Genomic DNA, 24,024 nt, shown 5'->3' on the forward strand with positions numbered 1-24,024 from the left:
GGGTTGAGTCTCCACAGCTGTCAGTCCAGCACTTTCCATGGTTTTAGTTTTAAAAAGTGTGGTTAAAAACAGGCCAGGGGGAAAAAACAGCTTGACTCCTTCCTAGAAAATGCTGTACTTCTGCTGCTGATAGCAAGACCACTTTAGCATTTACTCTAAATCACAGTTTCTAATTGCAGGGAGTGAACAATGCCAGGGGATAAGATTTCCAGAACCATTTAGCTTTCTTTGCGGATTGGGAGATGGGACTTCGTTTTGTAAGGAGGAAATAAAGAGACATTTAGACAAAAATAACCCACTGAGCAGTTAACCAGCAGAGCTGTCGCTGTCAATGGTCAGCCCAGCCAGACTAGAAAGTATGTAATATTTTTGGCTGACCGCCATCCAAAATTGCTACTGTGGGAATTGGCATGTTAGCAAATTTAATTGAAAGCGAATCCAAGCTTCTTTCATGCAAGCAGAAGTCTCTTTCTGACTTATTGCTTAACTTGTTAAAATTGTACTTGAAAGATGGGGGGAAAGCTTGAAATGTATATTGATTGATTTTTTTTTTTGAAGAGTATTACTGAGTCTCTCAAGTTCTTGCTGATTTTGGATCATCGCATTTTCACAATATTTCATAATTAAAATTATTAGTAAATTCTGTTTTAAGTCTCTGCCAACTTCCTAATTAACTATTTTTTCCCTCAGATTGCAGTGCTTATTTATTACTGTCAGCTCGCTGTATAGTTTACACAATGCACCAGGAATTTTTACTAAGCATGTCTCTGGTTCTGTTCTGTTGATATATGTATCTCTGTTTCCACTGCAGCCATACAAATCATGGGATTAATGAGCTGTCAGATTCTGGGTAATGAATGAAAAAATGACAGCCATCCTTTCAGAATTTAAGAAGAAATGTGTTAAATTTGTCATCAGTGCTATAAAGAAATCACATCTCTTCTTCCATGTATGAATCAGGAAACTTCTAAAAAAAATTTTTTAAAAATGCAGTGGTGCAAAGGTACCACATGATCCCCTGGTGAGCAAGTGGTTATTTCCAATTCCGTTTCCATCTCTTTTGGCATCACTGCTCAGGGGCTGTTTGAGAGAGAGAGGCAGGAGAATGTGTTTTGGAAAAAGTAATAGATTTCTACACCTGGGGCTGTAGGTTCTGAGCTGAACCCCCAGCTGGAGATTTTTCTGTGTTCTCTCTTTTTGCTTATATGAACTTGTTAGATTTCTTGTTATAAACATTATTCCTTAAAGGGAAGACCTTGCTGACTACCAAAGAGTTATTTTTCCATGTGGCTCATTCCGCCCATTTACAAAGTTTCATTAGATTTAGATTCCATAATTCTTCATATATATATATATATATAAAAATATATATTTTGATCCAGGTGACGGTCACAGATGGAGGCGTCTCTCCCAAGCAATCTACTGTTTGGGTGGTGGTTCAAGTTCTGGATGAAAATGATAACAAGCCTCAGTTTCCAGAGAAAGTCTATCAGATCAAGTTGCCTGAGAGAGACCGCAAGAAAAGAGGGGAGCCAATCTACAGAGCTTTTGCATTTGACAAAGATGAAGGACCGAATGCAGAAATTTCCTACAGCATCGTGGATGGAAATGATGATGGGAAATTTTTTATTGACCCTAAAACTGGGATGGTTTCTTCCAGAAAGCAATTCACAGCAGGGAATTATGACATCTTAACAGTAAGGATTCATTAACCAGAATAAGCACACACCATTTGATGTTTCAAGAATATTTTTTTTAAAGTTAGTATAAATAATATCACATAGTTTTCCCTAATTTAGGAGTTATATGTAAACCCTTAACCCATTAAGAAATCCAGTCTTCATACATAACTATAGATAAAGAAAAAGCTCTTTTTACCCTGAATATTTTCATGCTATAGCACATAATGGGTTCTTCTCAGGTTGTTCAAATGGTCGATCTTCAAAACATCAGTTGTCTTTCCAATGCACAGGGAAAAAATGTAGACCGAGGGCTTGTCTATGCACACAATAGTTGTACTGCTGCAACTCTACCACTTCAGTTAAAACAATACAACTCCCTTAGTGTGGAGGCAGTTATATCGGTATAAAAGTAATTATACTAGCATGACTTATGCAGGCCCTCTCAGAGATCCAGAGAGGCCCGGGCCACTTCTGGCTTTTGAGGCCCCTAGCCATGATAAAAATAAAAAATGACGACACATGAAAACAAAATAAGGCACCAAAAAAAGTGAGACATAATTTGAATTTTTTTTTATTTAACAAATTCTTTTCTAGCCTTTTTCTGTGCAAATGCACTAATTATTGAGGAAAAATCTATATCAAGTGTTTAAATTTGAGGCCCCCTTTGAGCTTGAGGCCCAGGCCAAATGGCCCTCCTGGCCCCCACTCTCTGTTTGGCCCTGGGCTTATGCTTGTAAGTGAAGTGGAATAATCTATACTGATATAAAGCACTTTTACACTGGTGTAACTTCACCCACACTAGGGGTTGCACTGGAATAACTATTTCAGTAAAAAAAATAATCACTGCCTTAACCAAAATAGTTATGGGACACAAAAACTGTGTGCAGACCAGGCCTGAGAGAGACAAGAGATGTGTGGTATTTTTTGATAGAATCAAATTTAGGGGCATATGAACTCCAGAAATCCATATGTATTGAAACATTCTTGTGTGATTGAAAACGATTGGTGGTAGGCACTTAAACAAAGTCTAATGATAAACAGCAAAGTATTGAGTGGGCGTAGGTGTCTAGTAGTGTGCCACATCGATGGATGTTTCATCCCGTCTTATTTCACATCTTCATCAGGGATCTAGGTGTCAGCGTAAACAGTACTCTGACCAGTTGCCTTTCAGATCTCACACTGTGAGCCAGGTCTCTCACTTCCTGGCAGTTGGCTTTATTAATAAAATACTGTAATGTAAAGTTCAGCTCAAGTCTTCTCCCCAGGCCGAGTTCCAACTTGGAATCTACCCCAGGACTGCTCAGGATACAGCCTTGTTCCTCTCTCTCTAAAGAGTCCATCCCTCTTAAATCCAAGTAGAGTAACAAACCATCTGCTATAGTTCACCAGACCCCCTTTATCTATTTCCCAGCAAGATCAACACTGGCTAACAGGATAAGGTGTTTCAGGCAAATACTTCCAGCCTTTTTAAAAGTGTGTTAATCACATTAGTTCATGGTATAGTGATATATATTTATAAATATCTCCTATAGTGTGTAACTCGAAAACACACTAAAATAAAGAAAAACTAGCCAGACTCTCCAGATGTTTACATAACTGACCAACGCACCCACATGAAATGGTATTTGTAACCCCCATCCTCCCTTCTCTTACCCAGATGTTTGTCATCCCATGTCTTTTTGTACACATAGGGCTTGTCTATCTGGACAGTTACTGTGCTGTAAGCTGCACTGTAAATCAATGGGCTAGCCCTATAGGATGCTGCACAGTAAGTCACCATGTGAACCCTGCTGCCTCTCACTAAAAGTTCTGCAGTATGTTTTGACCTACTGCATGCTGAAACAGCGGTAGATCAAAGTGAACTATGGAACTTTTAGCACATGGCCAGAAGGTCCATGCAGCCAGTTAGCACATAGCAGGCTAGACTGCTGTAGATTTACACCCCAGCTTGCCATGCACTAACTCTTGGTATAGACAAGCCCCTAGATTGTAAACTATTCCAGGCAAGGATCACGCTTATCATGCACCAGGCACATTGATAGTATAACATAAATAATAAGAAGAATTAATACTAATTCGGGAGGAATTGTGAACACTGAGGGCAGAGAAGCAACATAAATAGATCTAGAGAAACTGAAACACAGGAAGAAAGTAATCATTTTGGAAAATGGGTTGAAATAATCCAAAACATAGTACTGTAAGAGACTGAAGGATATAGCATACTGAAAAGTTAATAGTTTTGCAGTCGAAGTGCGATAGCAAAAAAGGCCATTGGTCCACATATGTGTCATGTCATGGATCATATTTGTGTTTGTACAGTACCTGCCAAAGTAGGTCTGCTGTCTCAGTTGGAATCTCCGAGTAGGACTCTGGTAATACAAATAATGATGAAAATAATAACAACAGTGTGAACATAAGATATAGAAATTATTTAGACTGGAAATAGGAGTAATGGGGTGAAATTAAGGGAAATTTTGGGAAGATTATTAATAATAATACTTACCTCTTATATAATGCTTCTCATCAGCAGGTCTCAACGTGCAAAGGTAAATATCATTATCTCCATTTTACAAATGTGGAAAATGAGGCATACAGTTGTGAAGTGACTTCCCAAAGGTCACCCAGCAGCTTAGTAGCAAAGCCAGGAATAGAACGCAGGTCAAATTTCCTGACAGCGAAAGCCTATTACATTTTAGAAAAGGCTTCTAGAGAAGATAATGAAAATAACACTAGTCCAATTCTGGACCAGTATCAATAAAGCACTGGTAGACACAGGCACCAATAACAAGTTATGAAGTGAGCTGTAGCTCACGAAAGCTTATGCTCAGATAAATTGGTTAGTCTCTAAGGTGCCACAAGTACTCCTTTTCTTTTTGCGAATACAGGCTAACACGGCTGTTACTCTGAAACCAGGTTAAAAATGTGAATTATTTGACTAGAAACATCTGACATGTACTGTTAGAAAGCTGAGATTCTTACTTGTCTGTTGCTTGTAGCAGATCTTTTTAGTACTGGCATGGCAAGCAGATATAGACCTCTACATCTCACTAGTGTGAATGCCATCTTGCTATTTTCCCCTGTTTGAATGACAAAATATTTATGCCCAGTATCTCACAAAAACTGCGGCAGTTGTAAAATCTATGGAGTTAAGCTATGGGTGAAAAAAGCCTATATAGGATATTGAAGTCATCATCAGCATCTACCATGCTGAAAGCCCTCTGTATTCAATATTTGTTTTGTGAGTTCACGCATCCCTACAATATTGATGGTGTTATTTGACAGTGCCAGTTGTAGTGGTTTGTATCACTTCCGCATAGCAAGGATTGCTTCAAACCCCTGACATAATTTTATTTTATCAAGTTCTCCTCGCTGTCTCAGAACTGCAGAGAAGACCAAGAAGCAGTAACAATCCCTTTAGACTTAAATTGTATCTCAGGTATTGGGCATGTCACTTTAGTTAGTTAAAGCGGCAAAGAGTCCTGTGGCACCTTATAGACTAACAGACATATTGGAGAGTGAGCTTTCGTGGGTGAATACCCACTTCGTCGGATGCAACTAAGTTAGTTAGTTAGTTAAAAAAAATAGTGCAAAATTGAGTTTTCAACTAAAAGAGATTTTACCAAGTGAAAAGTATCTGTAGAAATTTTTGATTTGGGGTGAAATTTATTGGCCTTAGATACACAGGAGGTCCCTTCAGACCGTAACCCTATGACACTATGGAAAACTTACATATTTAGGCTGAAAACTGAAATATTTTGAGCCAGATATCTTGTCACAGTTCCTCATGAAGGGTTGTAGTTCAGTTTCCTCATGTCCCCATTGTCCTCCCTGGCTGGGCTATGTTCCCCATGACTCACCATGATCAGGGGCTCTGGTGATGCAACCACCTCCCTCACCAGGAGGAATAACTGTGGTGCATGCTGGGGGTTGTAGTCCAGCCAGGGAGCCTGGACCAAAAGGGAGCATGAGGTCCTCAGAATACAACTCCCATGAGGCCAGCGGCATTTCCAAATCAGAACATTTTGATTTTCACTGAAAGATCAAACTTTTACATGAAAAATTTTGACAAAAAATGAATTTTCATTTTTGTTGAAAATTTCCACAGAAATAAACCCAACTTTACTCTGGTGGCAGGAGTATACTCAAGATGCATTGACAGAGCAGCATGTTAAGGCACCGTATGTGTTCTCTCTATGCGTAACAGATAAAAGCAGTGGACAATGGACGACCCCAGAAGTCTTCAACTGCACGCCTCCATATTGAGTGGATTAAGAAACCCGTACCCTCACCTGTATCACTCACTTTTGATGAGCCCTTCTACAACTTCACTGTCATGGAAAGCGATAAAGTGACGGAAATTGTGGGAGTGGTCTCTGTGCAACCCGCTAACATACCTTTGTGGTTTGATGTAGTCGGTAAGTTTGAACTCAGTGCTGTGAATAGGTATCAAGAAAAACATCTCAGGATGTGTGGTTTTGAGAGTGAGAAAACTAACAGTGAATTATTACCCAAATTAAAAATGTGACATGCTGAAATGAAAATGCCTAATTTAATAATATAATAATAATAATAATCATGCTTTTGTTATGACTCCTTAGCTAAGCTGAAAAGAAAGCGCTGTATGGCTGGATTGTTTTTTTTTTCATAGTATGTTATTTACTGCAATCTTGATGTTGTCTGTCATTTGAATTCTATTGTCATACTTTGCTAATCTCATTTCTAAATGTATTTATGGTACTTAGACTTGCTGTCCCTCATTTCTCTCTTTTCTTCACCTTTTTTTCTGCATTCTGTTCTTTTTTTTCTGCTTCCGACTGCCCTGCTTCAAGGTGGCAAGCATGCTCGAGAGATGTTCTATATTCTACAGACAGCTTGTGGGCAGAACTGTTCAACAGAAGGTACCCTTAGTGCAAACACATTTGCTAAAGTACAACTATCCAAGCTGCCTTTTTTTTTTCTTTTCTTTTTTTACAAGTTCTTTGAAGCAAATTATATGACACCTTTCATAAGTGCCTTTGACAGGATGGACTGGATACATTCTTTTCTATGACAGATTTTATCATATCCAATTATTAGCCCTTTATTCACAGATTTTCACAATTTAACCAAAAAAAATTCAAAGGTTTTACAGTTCAATGCTGTCCGTTTAAAATGGGAAATGAAAAAAAAAAAATTAGGCATGAGCAGCATCAGCATGTGGGTTGCAAGTGGAGCCACCAAAATGATCCACTTGAATGCAAGCTGACAAAGTGAAATCAGTTTAGATGTGAGATTTCAAGCACAAAATTGCCTAATTTGCCTTCCATAACTTTGCTTATAAAGGTGGGGAAAAGGAGAGCAAGCATGGTTGGTAAAAGGCAGGAGAGGGCATGACAGTGGTGGTATTTTAAATGCAAAGGCAAATGCAGTAGGTCTGTGGATATCAGAAAAAGAGGGAAGAAGGAGTATTGCTTAGCAGCTGGAACAGGGAACTAAGTAAGAGTCAGCATTCCTGAGGTCTGTTCCCAGCTCTGCCACTGATTTATTTGTGTGGCTTTGGGCAACTCACTTAACAGCTCTGTAACCTTTCTGTCCTTAATTTGTGCAGATCAGGAAGGAAAACTGTTGTGTTTCCTCTTGTATCTGTAGCTGGGTTTCTGAGATGCCAAACATCATTAAAACTAAACCCAGTGCTGTCGCGCTCTTGGGTTCCCGTTAGCCCTTTGAGAAGAGCAAAACACGTCTCCTAATGTCTTCCCTTGCATTCTTCGATAGTTTTAGCACAGTCTGAGCAGTTTATATTAGCATCACGTTTACATTCCCTTCCTCTTGCTGGCCCTAACTATCCTCCCATGGGAGGCCCCTCTCCCCCCCACATTGACTTTGTCACTTTTTGAACTCGAACTTCTTGTTGGACTTCTCTGCCCTTCATCCTGTTTTGTCTTTTGCTCAGTGAATCCCACCACTCTCATTATAATGCTCTCAACTTTAAGTCTGAGAGAAGGCTGCTGCTTTCCAACTACATTCTTACGCATCATTGTAATTATTCCTGTTCCAGCACCTCCTAGTAATGATGCTCAACATGTTTGCCCCCCCAAAGAGATGGCTGATGAAGAGCGTGCATGGTAATTAGAGCCCGTAGTTGGTAATTTAATACAGTACTTACAGCTAGAATAGCTTAAATACTTTTTAAAATAGGTTTTAGTTTATTCCCCCCCCCAAAAAAAAACAAACAAAAACCAACTAACATTGTCCATAAAGGCTCTAGAGTTTGATGTTAGCCAGTACCAAGAGGTGTTGAGCGCCTAATTTCCATTGACTTTAATAGGTATTCTGGGCACTTGGCACCTCTCAGTACACTGCAGGGTCAATTCCCTCGTCTGCGCCTGTGGCCATCTACTTTATTAGACGTAGTATTTCTACTGCAGTAGTGCCTGGTAGCAGCAGGCATGAACCAGGACCCCAGTGTGCTTGGTGCTGTGCAAACAAAGAACAAAAATATGGTCCCTGCCACAAAGAGCTTACAGTCTAGTATTTATGTTTAGATTAATTTAGCTGCTTCTAATCAGTGTCAGTTACCGTACGGGAAGCTGGGAGGGACTGATGGCTCCAGACAGCTGTTTGTGAGCCACGCTAGAAGATGGCAGCAACCTTGCCCTGATCTGAATTTTGCACTTGCATCTCCATGAACATCCCACAGTAAAGTCAATGGAAGCCCTGCATGCTTATGCAAGTGCCTGATTTAACCCAGAGTTTCGAGTTCAACCTTTAAGTTTATTGGCTTCATAAAATAAATAAGGACCAGAATCTCCCAGTGTAATCGTTTCCCTTCATTATTTTTTTCTGATATCTACTTGCCTGTTTGTTTAATTTGGAGTTCACCTCCTCACATAGGAGGCTGCCTTCTATTTGGGCCCTTCTAATCAATAATGGTTGAAAAGTCAAACCCAGTTTCTGTTTTCAGCATGTATTGAATTTATCTGTCAGGTCACACAGAGCCCACAGCACTTCTTTGTGAAGGCCCTGAACAAAAGAGCCCATTTTCTCAGTTTTTGTTATATTTAATCACTGTTTGATAAGAAACTCATTTTCAATGGAATAGAAGCTCCAAAACAGTTGAAATTATTTTTGTTCCCATGTAAACTGAGCCCTCTCTCTGTCTCTGTCTCTTTCACCCCTTTGCACTGGTCGTGGGAGTGGTACGATAATTAGTGTGCTACTTTCGTTGCATTAGCTGAGCTGCACGGTGCCGATTGTTGCTTGAGTAGCATGTTGCACAAAACCCCTCTGACACTTTCCCATTAGGTCTCTCTCCATCCCTTCCTCCTACTCCTGATGTCCTTTAAAAGGACAGGCAACTTTTAAAACTAGAGCAGGACCTTCCTACCCCGTTGTGCTTAAATTCCAGTAATTTCAGGATCCCTGGCTAATAATAATTTAAACTTTTTCCTATGCAAACTACATTGCACCAATTTTCATTGCCAAAAACATGATTCCCCAGCCTCTTTTGAATCATCTGCTATGAGAACTGTGTACTATATTTCTTGGGGTTTTTTTTCCCCCTACACCTTATTTTCTGCCCCATACTCAGCTTTTCAGGAGAATCACAGCCTTGGATTTGCTACTAACAGTTACTTCGCTGAAATTCAAAATATCTCTGCAGTGTCCTTCTCTTTCTAAGATAATGTGCTACGTATGAAGTCTTGCTTTGCATGTTGTGTTACTAATATTTCTAAAATACACCATGTTTTAACTGAATGCTGCAGTTGAATTCAGAGTACTTGGTACCTGTTTTGTCAGCATATAGATTTATTTTAGATCCGCCAGAACTAGAAAGCTAAATTTCTGATCCTGACCTCTCCCTGAGTCTGAGTAATTTGGGCTGTACCTTTCTTTCTGCAAATGCCAGAGGCAGTTTAGACTCTTCCTTGGGACCCTGGAATCTGTCCATTCCCTTTCCATCATTGTGCCTCCAGTACTGCATACAGGGCAGTGGTTCGGCTGTCCCATGTTTTTCTGTTAGCATCCTAGGTTTTATAACTCACTTTGGGGCAGGACTAAGCAAGATTCCCCCCTCCCCACGCCTTGGGACAAATATTCTTTTGGGGCTCTGCTCCCTGAATTAGAAGCACTCACCTGACTCCTTTTCTCTTGCCCTCCACATCATGCCAGAGCAGGCTGTATGAGACCCTGCTCACCCAGAGTTGCTCCATGTACACCCAGAGTTGTTCCATCTGTGAGGAGACCTGCCCAGCAACTGAACCAGGCACACACTGCCCGAGGGCATCAGGAGAAAGGGCTGAGAAATCCACCCCCACTTCAGCCTGTAGATACCTCACTAAACTCAGTATTGTCGAGTATCATGTCTGGGACTTGACAACAAACACCACCCTCTGCAATCAGGGATTTCTCAGGAGTATCTCCAACCCCACTATCCTGGTCCAGTCCTCTTCAAAGGGGAAAAGCTCTAGAGTGTCCTTCCATACACATCAGTGGGTAATAGTCATTTTCACAGAAGTCTGGCATGCTTTCCCCTCCTTCCGAGAGGAAGATACGGTCTCTTACAGGAATACACGCCTGTTTTAATTTTAAATTACTTCTCAGCAAAGCAGGGACGCATGGCTCTTACACCTTCTACTTTCTATATTTCTCCCTCTAAAGATAAAGTAAAAAATCCAGAGTGGAAACCAAAGAAAATGCAAAAGAAAAGATAAAAAGCATATCATATTTCCTCACAAGTGCTACAGTATACGTATCCATCAGGCCCTGCAATTGGCAGTTTCTCAGGTTCACCCTTGGAAATTGCCTCTAGCATTATAAAACCCTTCCGTTCAGCCTGTCCTTTGCAGCAAGGGTGTTCACAAAGATTTTGATGATAATATTAGCCAGGCTAATTCTGTCTAGAAAGTCACATGTGTCTGTTCTGAGCTGGTACTGTTTTAAGAGCACCATGACAAGAAGCCAGCAACCCAAAAGATCCTCTCCATGATTCAGGAACATGGGTCTCTGATCAGCTAAAAAAAATCCCTGATTACCTCACAGGTGATCACATAGTTAGGTTTCAAAACAGGTACAAGGAAGGTGGCCAGTCTTCTAGATACAGGAAAGTCTCATTCAGCAAGGTGCAGGTGCTAATCTCCAAGAAGTGTCTGAGTTTCACCCATCCAGATTTACATGCAGCTCCTATGTCTTCTTGGTCACCCCACATGCAAGACTACACAAAAATCGCACCTCCAGTTTAGCAGTTTCCCCAGTCTGCATCTGTGGCAGGCCTGTGGTTGAAATGAAAAGCCTATGTGATAGTAGGATTCTTCCATCAGAGTCGAAATCCCTACTTTCTGACCGTGGATGCCAGCTCCTCACCATGAAGGAGCATGCTTGGGGAACCACAGCACAAAGTGATCAGGGACAAAGTCAAACTCTCTAGAACACCAACTTCCTAGAGATAAAAATCGTCAGACTGACCCTCCTCCACTTCAGGGGCCACCTGAGAAAGGGGCCATTTCCTGATTCAGTCAGATAAGATGATATAGAAATCAGCAAGAGGACACCAGTAGCTTTGAGTTCTAACAGCCAGAATGAGGCAGGTTCTTTGGTGGGCAGAAGGTTCTCTAGCTTCTTTCCAGTTGATGCACATGAAGAAGATATAGAATGCAAGAGCGGACTGGCTAAGCCAGGGGTGGGCAAACTTTTTTGCCTGGGGGCCACATTTGGGTTGGAGGGCCGGGTAGGGAAGGCTGTGCCTCCCCAAACAGCCTGGCCCCTGCCCCCTCCCACTTCCTGTCCCCTGACTGCCCCCCATCAGATCTCCTGACCCATCCAACCCCCCCTGCTCCTTGTCCCCTGACTGCCCCCCATCAGATCTCCTGACCCATCCAACCCCCCCTGCTCCTTGTCCCCTGACTGCCCCCCAGCACCCCACTCCCTATCTAACCCCCCCCCCCCCCGTTCCCTGTCCTCTGACTTCCCCGACCCCTAGCCACACCCCTGCTCCCTGACAGGCCCCCCGGGACTCCCACACCTATCCAACCCGCCCTGTTCCCAGTCCCCTGACCACTCCCCGCCCCCTTACCATGCTGCTCAGAGCAGCAGGACTGGCAGCCACGCCGCCCGGCCGGAGCCAGCCATGCCACTGCACTGCCCAGCAGGAGCTCGCAGCCCCGCCGCCCAGAGTGCTGGCGGCACGGCGAGCTGAGGCTGCGGGGGAGGGGGGATGGCAGGGAAAGGGCTGGCGGCTAGCTTCCCCGGCCGGGAGCTCAAGGGCCGGGTAGGACAGTCCCGCGGGCCGTAGTTGGCCCACCTCTGTGCTAAGCCATCAGCAGATATGTAACTGGGAATAGCCCCTAAGCCAAGAAGCATTCCAGTTGATACCAAATAGCATACCTTCCCCCGGCTCTATTTACAGCAGTCAAGAGATGCAGCTGAATCTCGTCTTCACCAAGGGAACGGAAGCTCTGGCTCACAGGTGTCCCAATTCAGCTTCCATACACCTCCTCCTGCTCCGTACTATACTAGGAAGAGTGACTCAAAAGACAAAAGAGGAAGCAGCCATCATTTTCCTCATCCCAAGTTGGCAAAGAAGCCCGTGCTGCTAAGATCTCATAGGCCTGTTGCATAGGTGTCTGCTTTGTCCTCTCAGTAGGCAGGATCTTTTATACCAGGGCCAAACCCTAAATAAACTGGGATACTCCTCTAGGGTATTAGGTTGACCCTTGAGTTCATGGAGATCTTTCACCTTCTTGGTTTATGCAAGAGGTTGCAAAACATTCTGTTACCATTGCCAAGGTAGAAAGATCAGGCACAGGAAACCGGCTGTTCCAGGACCATAGCAGAGTGCTTTTCCCCCACCCTCAGTGGTTTACCTTAATAGAATTGCACAGTTGAGGCAGATGTCATCCTTGCTTGTCTCCTCTCATCCTAAATTCCTCTTCTTGAAAGCTTCTAAATATTCTGTAGCTATGTATGAAACTGCATCGCTGAAGTTTACACAGCTGCGAATAAAATACTTGCAGAGGGGATTGGAGCCCTTTAAGTACGTTCCATAGCAAGAACATGAGGAGCCACCACAAAGGAAATCTGTAAAGCTGCCACCTCCGTAGCCATCCCATGAAAGCATCCTTTGGAAGAAAGTAGGTCCAAGCACTGGTCACAAAATAATTTAATTCCACTAATTTGTAGTGAAGGCAAGAATTCTTTTTCTTTCTGTCTTACTTTATCCGTCCTTTCCTAGTATTGTTTCTGCATTGCTTTCTACATCTCTGAAGTCTCGGACTGGGGAAAGGCAGGTTCCAGAAGCAAAACCTTGTTATGATTTTGTTTCTGGGAAACACCTGTTCCCCATTCTGTCCCACTTGAGGAAATTCCTTTGGGTGCTTCTATCATTGCCTTCTTGGAGTCCATGTATGTAGTGAATACATTTGTACACACTGTTACAATTAAGAATTTATAGCTAATTTACTAGTAAGGTGTCAGCATTTCAATACACTTTTGGAAACACTCACCTGGTGAGGGATTGTTTGCAGTGCGGCTAAACCCTGCAATTCTGAGACATGAGTTTGACTTGCCTCTGGTGTGTATGCTAGAAGAGAGGCACAATCCAAATATCTCAGACTGAGTGATAGGTCATTCCCCTAAATGAAATAATCAAGTGACAAATTCTCTGTTGTCCACAGCTGATGCGAAATACAAACTATCCATAAATATGGCCCTCAATCCCAATAGAGATTGGGCTGATAGCAAACCTCACCCGAAAATGCAGATCCAGTTCTTTGACCTAGCTTTTCCTCAGTAATGCTATTTAATACAAAACTGAACCATGAAAAATAAACACAGCCCAGCCCCTGCTGGTTGGTGGGAGGGACAGGAGAAAGAGAGAGAGGGAGAGAAATATATCATGAATATAATTTTGGAAGGCTATATGAGAGCCTATACTATTAATCCAATTGAATTAAGTTTATTAATTTTAGGACGAGATTATGGAGTTAGTCAAAGTTGTCTGTGACTCATAGAGCAATGACAGATGGGTGTTATTTGTGGCACAGTGTTGAACAATCTGCATTGTCCTCATCCTAAACACTATACTTGGTAAGCAAGGAAAGGGCATTTAAAAACTTGTATTTGCTAATCTCTCAGTTTTAACTTTTTGGAAGTTTTAAAGGCAGAGTTTCCTTGGAAGTGTGTGCTGATAACATATGATTTTTGATTGCTCATTAAGATAGTTATTAAGCATTTTGTATTAAAGACTTTCATTTCATTTATCACGGTTATTAGTGTGAAACATTCCCTTTGAAAAGAGCAGACTGTCCCAAGGCTAGCTTCGTTTCAGCCCAGGTTTCCTTGCAACCATCTGCAAACTCGCTTCTTCAAATGATTTTTTTTCCCGGAGTTGATTTTTTTTTTTCATGCAGTATTTCCCAAGTAAATCAATTAAAAACATTAATTGGGAGATGACCTCTCTCTTTTTTAGGTTAACTTAAAAATACCTCCAAACATATGATATTATAGTTTTCAAATAAGTTGGTATCTCCATAACTTTAATTAAATGTCAAGGACAATTAAGCTTTCACTAGCAATTAAAAAGTGTTAAGTATATATAACCACTGGGAACAGTAAGTGTTTGGTTATGCAGAAAGGGGGCTTCCCTTCTTTGTAAATCACAGCAGATCAAATTGCAGTGTTTTAGTGGCAGGCCACATTGTGCTTGATAGGTTCAGTTCACTGGTGGGGCAGTGCAGGAGACAGGTTCCTCTGGATCTCCCAGTGTGCAGAGGGAGTTCAGTGACTGCCCGATAGCTTCGGATGGTGCCGCAAACTCCCACACTGTGCATCTAGCTGTTGCAGGTCAGGGTGAGGCCCTGCCTGCTTCCCTCCCTATTCTTTTTGGTATAGTTTGTGTATCAGGGTGTGAGAGCAAGGAGTAAAGGTAGCCCCCAAACCCCCCAAAAACGGTTAAGGTTTCACCATAACAAAGCAGCCATTCAGTAAAATTACTGGGCAAAACCAAAAGCAATGGAATGAAATCTCTCAACTACAGACCTGATCCCTAGAGAAACTAAGCACCTCCTGAAACATTTTAAACACCCCCTGAAATCAATGGGAATCAAAGGCACTCACAGGATCAGGCCCTTAGAAAATATAGCTCCTGGAATGATACTAATATTTAATTAAAATAGCGCAAGAGTTCTCTCCCCGTCTAGTCTTATTCCTCCTCCTCATGCTCCAGAAAATCTCAGAGTGGGAATTATAATAAACTCCTCTTTACAGCTGAGTAGGGTGACCAGAAGGCAAACTAGGGGTGGGTGGGGGTGGGGTGGGTAATAGGCACCTATATAAGATAAAGCCCCAAATATTGGGACTGACCCTATAAAATCGGGACATCTGATCACCCGGGGTGGGGAGGGAAGCACAGCAGCAGTTAATGCAATCCTACTTTTTGCACAATGAGCAGTTCTAACTTATGAACTATAGCTGTGGTAGAATATTCTTGGTAACCCTTTAATCTTTGGTTGTTTATGGCTTTCCCTTATTCTTTTGTTGATTTTTTTCCCCTACTTTATGAGCTGCTGGAATATTTTTTGCACTGCTGTAGGTAATTTGGTTTGGCAGGACAATTGTGTATTTGGAACAATTCTGATGTAAAATGCAGAGAGAAGTTTTAGAGGTTTATCTTGATTTCGGAGTTTGGTTTTTTTTTTGGTGTCTTCCCTGTCAACTCTGTTTAATTATTTCTGAGAGAGACAAATTATTTGACCTCTGCTGACAAATATTTACATGTCCTTGAAATTAGCATTACATTTCTCTATTTGCATTTTTTTCCAAATATGTAATAAGCCGTACTCATTTTAAAAGACCAGTCTAGTCCTTGCACCCATTGACTTAAAATCTGCAGAACTGAACCCCCTTAAAATGAATTTCTTAAACCAAAACTTATGCTTGTTCATTACAGGAATTACAAGGGCACATCTCTTGTGGGTTTATAACCCCTAAAATCTTTTTATAAACTCAGTTAATAATGCTTCACTTAAATATATTGTCGAAGCTTTTGTTTTCAGGGCATTTTTATAACATCTGTTTTACAGTGTACAAAACTGTGCTTTGAAATATAAATTATTTTAGAACAAAAAGTTTCACTAAAATTCACTGGGTTATGCGTAAAGAAGGCCCTAAACATGGTTGTCAATAAACAGATACAACTACCCCAGATACATTTTCTATGGAAAGTTTCCAGAGATAGCTAATTGAATTGTGTTTTTGTGGATGATTAGGAGGGAATTTCGATAGTTCTTTCGACGCTGAGAAGGGTGTGGGCACTATTGTCATTGCAAAGCCCTTGGATGCAGAGCAGAGGTCAATATATAACATGACTGTGGAGGTCACCGATGGAACAAATGTTGCAACCACTCAGGTACAATATCGCATTCTTTGTGCGCAAGTTTTTCATTTGTTTGTGGAATTTGTGCAATATTATAGAATAACTGTGCCAGCCAAGTTAAATAATTTGGCATTTGGTAAATATTTTGAAGCATGTTTCCACTTGCTTTGAAGAGATTTGAATGTTTAACACTTAGAATAGTGGCATTTCTTCTTCTGGTCTTCATGTTCATGTTGAACCAAGATTCTGTCCCAGGACTGAGAGTTTCCATATCAGATGGGAGCTAGGCACAGATGTTGACAGCACAGATTTGTATTATACAACAATGGTCCAGAGGACTTCATCTTACATCTTAGTGATTCTGCAGTTTTTGTGGATATTACTGTAGAATACTGCGGATTATTTTCTGTTTCTTTTTCTTTTTTTTCTAAATGCAGTTCATACCTCTCAACCTACCCATGCCTAAATGTGGAACATAATGTGTAGCAAAGACCCAAAATGAGGGGAAGGCACAAATTATTCAGGCAGAAAACTTGTGCTTTGGGATTCCTTCCTTTCCTGTCAATGACTGTCTAATCTCAATTCTACATTTCTTTATTTCTGATGTCAGTAATTTCCAAAAATACAAGTAAGGGGATGAATTTATTTGGAGCATAGACCACTTTGGGACTAAAAGGAGACATGTCCCTCAAAGTGAGGTACAGTTGAGAGGTATGGACTAGTTAGTGTCTTGACTCCTAACTCAGCATGAGAGTGAAGTGTGCATGAAGCATGCATCTTATAGTGTTTGGATGAAATATACATCATTGGAATGTACAGGGCCTCCCAGATTAAAGGTGACCTGCAGAGGAAATGAAAAAAATTAGGTTTGTAATGTTGTTTGCTTTTTTATAATGCAAAAAGATGTCATGGCAGATTTATTTTTTGCTTTTTTATCTTACCGTTATCAGAAATGTCTGGTTTTGCTTGGATGACTCATATGTAGTTTGGGAGCTCTCCGCCCTTATTTGAAAAGATGATCAAAGTCTCAAACCTTCAAGAATTATGAGCTGTTTAACCTTCGCCATTTACAGTACTTCCAGTTTGTACTTTTTGATTTATCTCCAGAGTATTCAGTGACAGTTAAACAGAAGCATTTAATACAAGCTTGTAGCTAGCAAAATGAATTTTGTACATATATTGTCTAGTTCTTTATCCCAATCCTAAATATAAACCATAATCTCTGTGGGTCAGACATGTCATGTTACATACCTAGTGCAATCATTTACGCAGCCTCTGTGATTTGATTTAGATATCGAATAGTATGTTATTAAAATGCTTGATAAATAACTAAAAGAAAGCACCAAGAAACAAAACCAAAACAGTTGCTCACAGTGAAAATTGTGCTTCATAGTGGGTGTCCACCTAAACCCATGGTTTAATACAGAGGAAGTATGGCCCAGTGGTTAGAGCACTGGTCTTGGTAAGCTTCTTGGGGCAAGGGCTGTCTTTTTGTTCTTATGTTTGTACAGTGCCTAGTATAACATGGTCCTGGTCTGGGACCCCTAGGTACTACAGTAATACTACTAATGAAAAATAACAATAAATAGTAGGTTGTGGGTTGGGTTGGCTCAAGTCCTTGCTCTGCCATAAGCTTCCTGTGTGACCTTGGGCAAATCAATTATCTCCTCTGTGCCTCGGTTTTCCATCTGTAAATCAGGGATAGTAGAACTTCCCTAAATCACCAGTGTCTTATGAGGATAAGTACATTAAACATTGTGATACTATAGTAACAGGCTATATAAGATATAGCAATAACTATCATTTCCTGTGTGATATATAATCAACTCATTAACTAGTTTTTTTCTGGAAGTTATGTTTTCATAGGTAGAAATAGGAATTAAAATTATAAAGATTGTTTTCTTTTATAGAGTGTGAAATAATGTTAGAGATGAGAATTTATAATACAGGAAATACTGAATAGTGTTCCATATATTCACATTCTACAATTTTCTTATATACATTCATGTGAGGTATTTTTATCATATTCAAAAGTTTGAATTTTCAAACTTAAAAGTGATAAAAAGAGCTGAACAATGTTACTCACCTTTGTTTATTTAACAAAATAAAGCCCATGTGCTAAGTCAAAAATATCTCATATATAATATTAATATAATCTTCTGAGAGTTCTCAGAAGTCTTATTCTGAGTCCCAGGACATTGCACTGTAGGCAAAGAACCACCTGGGTTTTAATTAGGGCTGTCAACCGATTAAAAAATTGTGATTAATCTCACAAATAAAAAAATAATCACGATTAATTGTGCAATTAATCACGCTGTTAAACACTAATAAAATACTATTTATATAAATATTTTTGGATGTTTCCCACATTTTCAAATACATTGATTTCAATTACAATGCAGACTACAAAGTGTACAGTGCTCACTTAATATTTATTTTTATTATAAATATTTGCACTGTAAAAATAAAAGAAATAGTGTTTTTCAATTAGCTTAATACAAGTACTGTATTGCAATCTCTTTATCATGAAAGTTGAACATACATGTGTAGAATTATGTACAAAAAATAACTGCACTCAAAAATAAAACTATGGAAAACTTTAGTGCCTACAAGTCCACTCAGTCCTACTTCTTGTTCAGCCAATCGTTCAGGCAAATAAGTTTGTTTACATTTGCAGGAGATAATTCTGCCTGCTTCTTATTTACAACGTCACCAGAAAGTGAGAACTGGTGTTCATACGGCACTGTTGTAGCCAGTGTTGCAAGATATTTATGTACCAGATGTGTTAGATTCAGATGTCCTTTCATGCTTCAACCACCATTCCAGAGGACATCTGTCCATGCTGATGATGGCTTCTGCTCAATAACGATCCAAAGAAGTGCAGACCAACGCATTTTCATTTTCATCATCTGAGTCAGATGCCACCAGCAGAAGGTTGACTTTCTTTTTTGGTGGTTCAGGTTCTGTAGTTTTCACACAGGAGTCTTGCTCTTTTAAAACTTCTGAAAGCATACTCCACACCCAGTCCTGATCAGATTTTGGAAGGCACTTCAGATTCTTAAACCTTGGGTCAAATGCGGTAGCTATCTTTAGAAATCTCACATTGGTACCTTCTTTGCGTTTTGTCAAATCTGCAGTGAAAGTGTTCTTAAAATGAACAACATGCTGGATCATCACCCAAGACTGCTATAACATTAAATATATGGCAGAATGTGGGTAAAACACAGTGCAGGAGACATACAATCCTTCCTCAAGGAGTTCAGTCACAAATTTAATTAACACAATATTTTTTGAACAGCGTCATCAGCATGGAAGCATATCCTCTGGAATGGTGGCCAAAGCATGAAGAGGCATACAAATGTTTAGCATATCTGGCACATAAATACCTTGCAATGCTGGCTACAAAAGTGCCATGCAAACCTTCTGTTCTCCCTTTCAGCTGACATTGTAAATTATCTCCCATAAATGTAAACAAACTTGTTTTTCTTAGCGTTTGGCTGAACAATAAGTAGGACTGAGTGGACTTGTAGGCTCGAAAGTTTTGCATTGTTTTGTTTCTGAGTGCATTTATGTAACAAAAAAAATCTACATTTGTAAGTTGTGCTTTCACGATAAAGAGATTGCACTATGGTACTTGTATGAGGTGAATTGAAAAATATTATTTCTATTGTTTATCATTTTTACAATGCAAATATTTGTAATGAGAATAATATAAAGTGAGTACTGTACACTTATAATTGAAATCCATGTATTTGAAAATGTAGAAAAACATCCTAAATATTTAATAAATTTCAATTGGTATTCTATTATTTAACAGTGCGAATAAAACTGCAATTAATTGAGATTAATTTTTTTAATCACTATTCATTTTTGTGAGTTAATTGTGATTAATCGACAGCCCTAGTTTTAATGTTACTTGCAAAAATATTTTCTGGAAGAAGTGCGGGGGGAAATGCATCTATAAATCCCTTTGCTTCATTTAAAAAAAACTAATAAAAGAAGCCCTCCCACTCACCCCCCACCCCCAACACGCAGTGGTTTACTACAAAACAGCTGATCTTCATCATGCTTAATGGAACCATATTCCCTTTTATTCAACAGCACTTGTTCTTCCTTTATCTCTTTCTGTCATTTGGTGCATTACACAGTCAGAAGTGGTAAAAGACATTGTAAAAATACCAAAGATTTTTGTTTCAGTAATATGATCAGTGCTGAAGACCGCATAACAGCTTCAGTTTCTTCAGTAGTAGTGCTGCATATTTATTAAATTCTGATAAACTATTATGACTTCCTTCACCCATGACCCTACACGCTGTATGTTATAGTGTAGTAAGAGAAACAAAACCATTATGATTTAAAATTCACACGTTTTGTGTTATAGATAAGTTTTGATGGAGGTAAAAGAGAGAATTTAAGAAACCCAAGAAGGCCTTAAAGGTTTCCACATAAATTAAAGGATTTTTGGTGGGGGAGTGGACGATGTCAAGTTACAGAGATCCATGCAAATTCGTGAGTGAGACACTATTCGTGTTAATGTACTGTTCCCACTTACCACATTGCCCCTTCATCCAGGCTGCAACCACCACGTTTTATGCCAGTAAAGATCTATTTTAATGCACTCCGGCTATGATCCGAGCAAAATGGCAGCGGTAGTTGTGAGGGAGGAATATTGATTTACTTGATATATTATTGGAGTGTGAGTATGAAGGTACCTATTAGATTGATTAACTTCTAGGAAGGCTAAGCGAGGAACAAGACAGGGACGGGTTTTGTTTTTTCTCCACTTAATTCATCATTTCTGAAGGCAATGTGATAATTTATAAAAGTCTGAAGTTGTACACCACCTCTGAGTTCATGAGAAATGTGATTCTTGCAGGTATCGCCTGCTCACTAGTCCTTGGGGGACATCTGCTGTCCCCACACTTGAATGAAACCATGAATCCATGACCCTAGGACTCTGCTTTTGCCGTAGGCCATAAGATTTAATCTTGATGATGGAGAGTATATTGCCCTCAATTGAACAAAGAGGGGCTTCTGCTGGCACAGAATCAATTTAATGGTACCCTTTCTCCCACTCCCTTCTCAGTATTGACCAGCCCTGATGAAATGAGGTCAGGAATAGAGCTGGCCCGAAAGTAGAAATCCCTTCCCATGAAAAATTTGGCATTTAAAAAAGAAATTATCACAAACCAGGACAAAATGTCAAATTTTTTTGCAAAAAGGGATTTCAAGAAAAAGATTATTTTAGGAGAACTAAAACAGAAATGTTCAGTTTCCCAGCTGCCCATCTGGAAGTGTCTTGTCAATTTCACAAGAACCTTTCAGCCCAGCTGCTGGAGAAGCAAAGAAACTGGGTGCTTTGCCTTCTTGCTTCCCCTTTCACTAACCAGCTGTTCACTCTTCTAAAACACCTGGAAAGGTACAGAGGAGTGGGGAATGATTTATTTCTGTCAGCTTCAGTGCTACCAGCTCTTGCAATTTTATTTGATGGGTTTTCTTAATGCCCCAGCTCTTGGAGTCATGCTATTACATGAGAACATTAGAACATAAGAATGGCCATGCTGGGTCAGACCCATGGTCCCTCTCGCCCAGCATCCTGTCATCTGACAGTAGCCAGTGCCAGATTTCAGAGGGAAAGAACAGACTAGGACAATTATCAAGCTGTTGCCTAGTCCCAGCTTCTGGTAGTCAGATGTTTAGTGATATCTAGAGGATGGGGTTGCATCTCTGACCATCTTGGCTAATAGCCACTGGTGGACCTGTCCTCCATGAAATTATCTAATTTTGTTTTGAACTCAGTTATAGTTTTGGTCTTCACAACATCCTCCAGCAACGAGTTCCACGGCTTGACTGCACACTGTGTGAAGAACTACTTCCTTTTGTTTGTTTTAAACCTGCTTATTTCACTGGATGACCCCTGCTTCTTGTGTTATGTGAAGCGGTAAATAACACTTCCTTCTTCCCTTTCTTCCCACCATTCATGGTTCTGTAGACCTCTATCATATCCCCCCTTAGTCATTTCTTTTCTAAGCTGAACAGTCCCACTCTTTTTAGTCTTGCCTCATATAGAAGCTGTTCCATGCCCCTTCTCTGTATCTTTTCCAATTCTCCTATATTGTTTTTGAAATAAGGCACCAGAACTGAACACAATATTCAAGTTGTGGACATACCATGGATTTCTATAGTGGCATTATGATATTTTCTGTTTTACTATATATCCTTTTTCTAATGGTTCCCAACATTCTGTTAGTTTTTTTGACTGCCACTGGACTTTGAGCAGATGTTTTCAGAGAACTATCCATAATGATTCCAAGATCTCTTTCTTAGTGGTAACAGCTAATTTAGACTCCCCTATTTTGTATATATACTTGGGATTATTTTTTCCAATGAGCATTTTGCACTTATCAACACTGAATTTCATCTGCCATTTTGTTGCCTAGTCAGTTTTGTGAGATTCCTTTGTAACTCTTCATGGTCAGATTTGGAGCTAACAATCTTGAGTAATTTAATATCATCTGCAGACTTTGTCACCTCACTGTTTGCCTTCTTACCAGATCATTTATGAATATTTTGCACAGCACAAGTCCCAGTACAGATTCCTGGTGGACACCACTATTTTACCTCTCTCTAGTCTGAAAACTGTCCATTTATTCCTACCCTTTTAACCAGTTACTGATCCATGAGAGAACCTTCTGTCTTATTCCATGACTGCTTACTTTGCTTAAGAGCCTTTGTTGTGGGTCCTTGTAAAAGCGTTCTGAAAGTCCAGGTATGCTATGTCAGCAGCATCATCTTTGTCCACATGCTTGTTAACACCCTCAAAGAATTCTGAGAGATTGGTGAGGCATGATTTCCCTTTACAAAAAATGTGTTGACTGTTCCCCAACAAATTGTATTCACCTGTGTGTCTGATAATTCAGTTTTTTACTATGGTTTCAACTAATTTGCCTGGTACTGAAGTAAGGCTTACTGGCCTGTACTTGCCGGGATCATCCCTTGAGCCTTTGTTGAATATTGGTGTTTCATTAGCTATCCTCCAGACATCTGGTACAGAGGCTGATTTAAGTTACAGGTTATATACCACAGTTAGCAGTTCTGCAATTTCATATTTGAGTTCCATCAGAACTCTTGGGTGACCAGAACACCTGGTCCTGGGGACTTATTACTGTTTACTGTATTGATTTGTTCCAAAATCTCTTTTATTGACATCTCAATCTGGTACCGTTCCTCAGATTTGTCACCTGAAAGAATGGCTCAGGTGTAGGAATCTCCCCCACATCCTCTGCAGTGAAGACTCATGCACAGAATTCAGTTAGCTTCTCCACAACAGCCTTGTCTTCTTTGAGGGCTTCTTTAGCGCCTTGATGATCCGGTGGCCCCATGGTTGTTTGGCAGGCTTCCTGCCTCTGATGTACTTTAAAAAAATGGTTGTTAGTTTTTGTGTCTTTTGCTAGTTGCTCTTCAAATTATTTTTTGGCCTGTCTAACTATACTTCTATACTTGACTTGCCAGAGTTTATCCTCCTTTATGTTTTCCTCAGTAGGATTTGACTTCCAGTTTTTAAAGGTTGCCTTTTTGTACCATACCACCTCTTTTACTCCGCTGTTTAGCCATGGTGGCGTTTTTTTGGTCCTCTTACTGTTTGGGTTTTTTTGTTTTTGCAGGAGGTGAGGGGATAATACATTTAGTTTGAGCCTCTATTATGGTGGTTTTAAGTAGTTTCCATGCAGCTTGCAGGCATTTCAGCTTCCTTTTGGTTTTTGTAATGAAAGTTTTATTCCTCCTGGTTCAGAGCAAATGTGAACCCTGAAGGCTCAAAATCCAGACAGTAGAGGAATAAAAAGCTTAGATGTATTGGTTTTTAAACAATAAATCTCATTATTTATAAACCAATCTCATGATGTGGGTGACTTGGTTCATGCTTTGTGAATGCTTAGGTCTCTACTCCTACACACTTTTCTGTGAGCAATATTTGTAGTTGCTGTTAAAATG

At 40.2% G+C, this 24,024-nt stretch overlaps 1 protein-coding gene across 5 annotated transcripts in view; it reads left to right on the forward strand.

Annotated features, from left to right (window-relative positions):
* The window catches only part of FAT3 (FAT atypical cadherin 3), a 559,302-nt gene that overhangs the window by 401,736 nt on the left and 133,542 nt on the right, over positions 1–24,024 (forward strand). For all 5 annotated transcript variants that reach the window (XM_073336876.2, XM_073336917.2, XM_073336926.2 and 2 more), the window contains exons 5-7: positions 1,383–1,697; positions 5,887–6,097; positions 15,926–16,065. In XM_073336876.2, the coding sequence (XP_073192977.2) occupies positions 1,383–1,697; positions 5,887–6,097; positions 15,926–16,065 (666 nt within the window). The remainder of the gene's footprint in view (positions 1–1,382; positions 1,698–5,886; positions 6,098–15,925; positions 16,066–24,024) is intronic.

Source organism: Lepidochelys kempii, chromosome 1, assembly GCF_965140285.1.
Source record: "Lepidochelys kempii isolate rLepKem1 chromosome 1, rLepKem1.hap1, whole genome shotgun sequence".
Taxonomy (NCBI): domain Eukaryota; kingdom Metazoa; phylum Chordata; order Testudines; family Cheloniidae; genus Lepidochelys; species Lepidochelys kempii.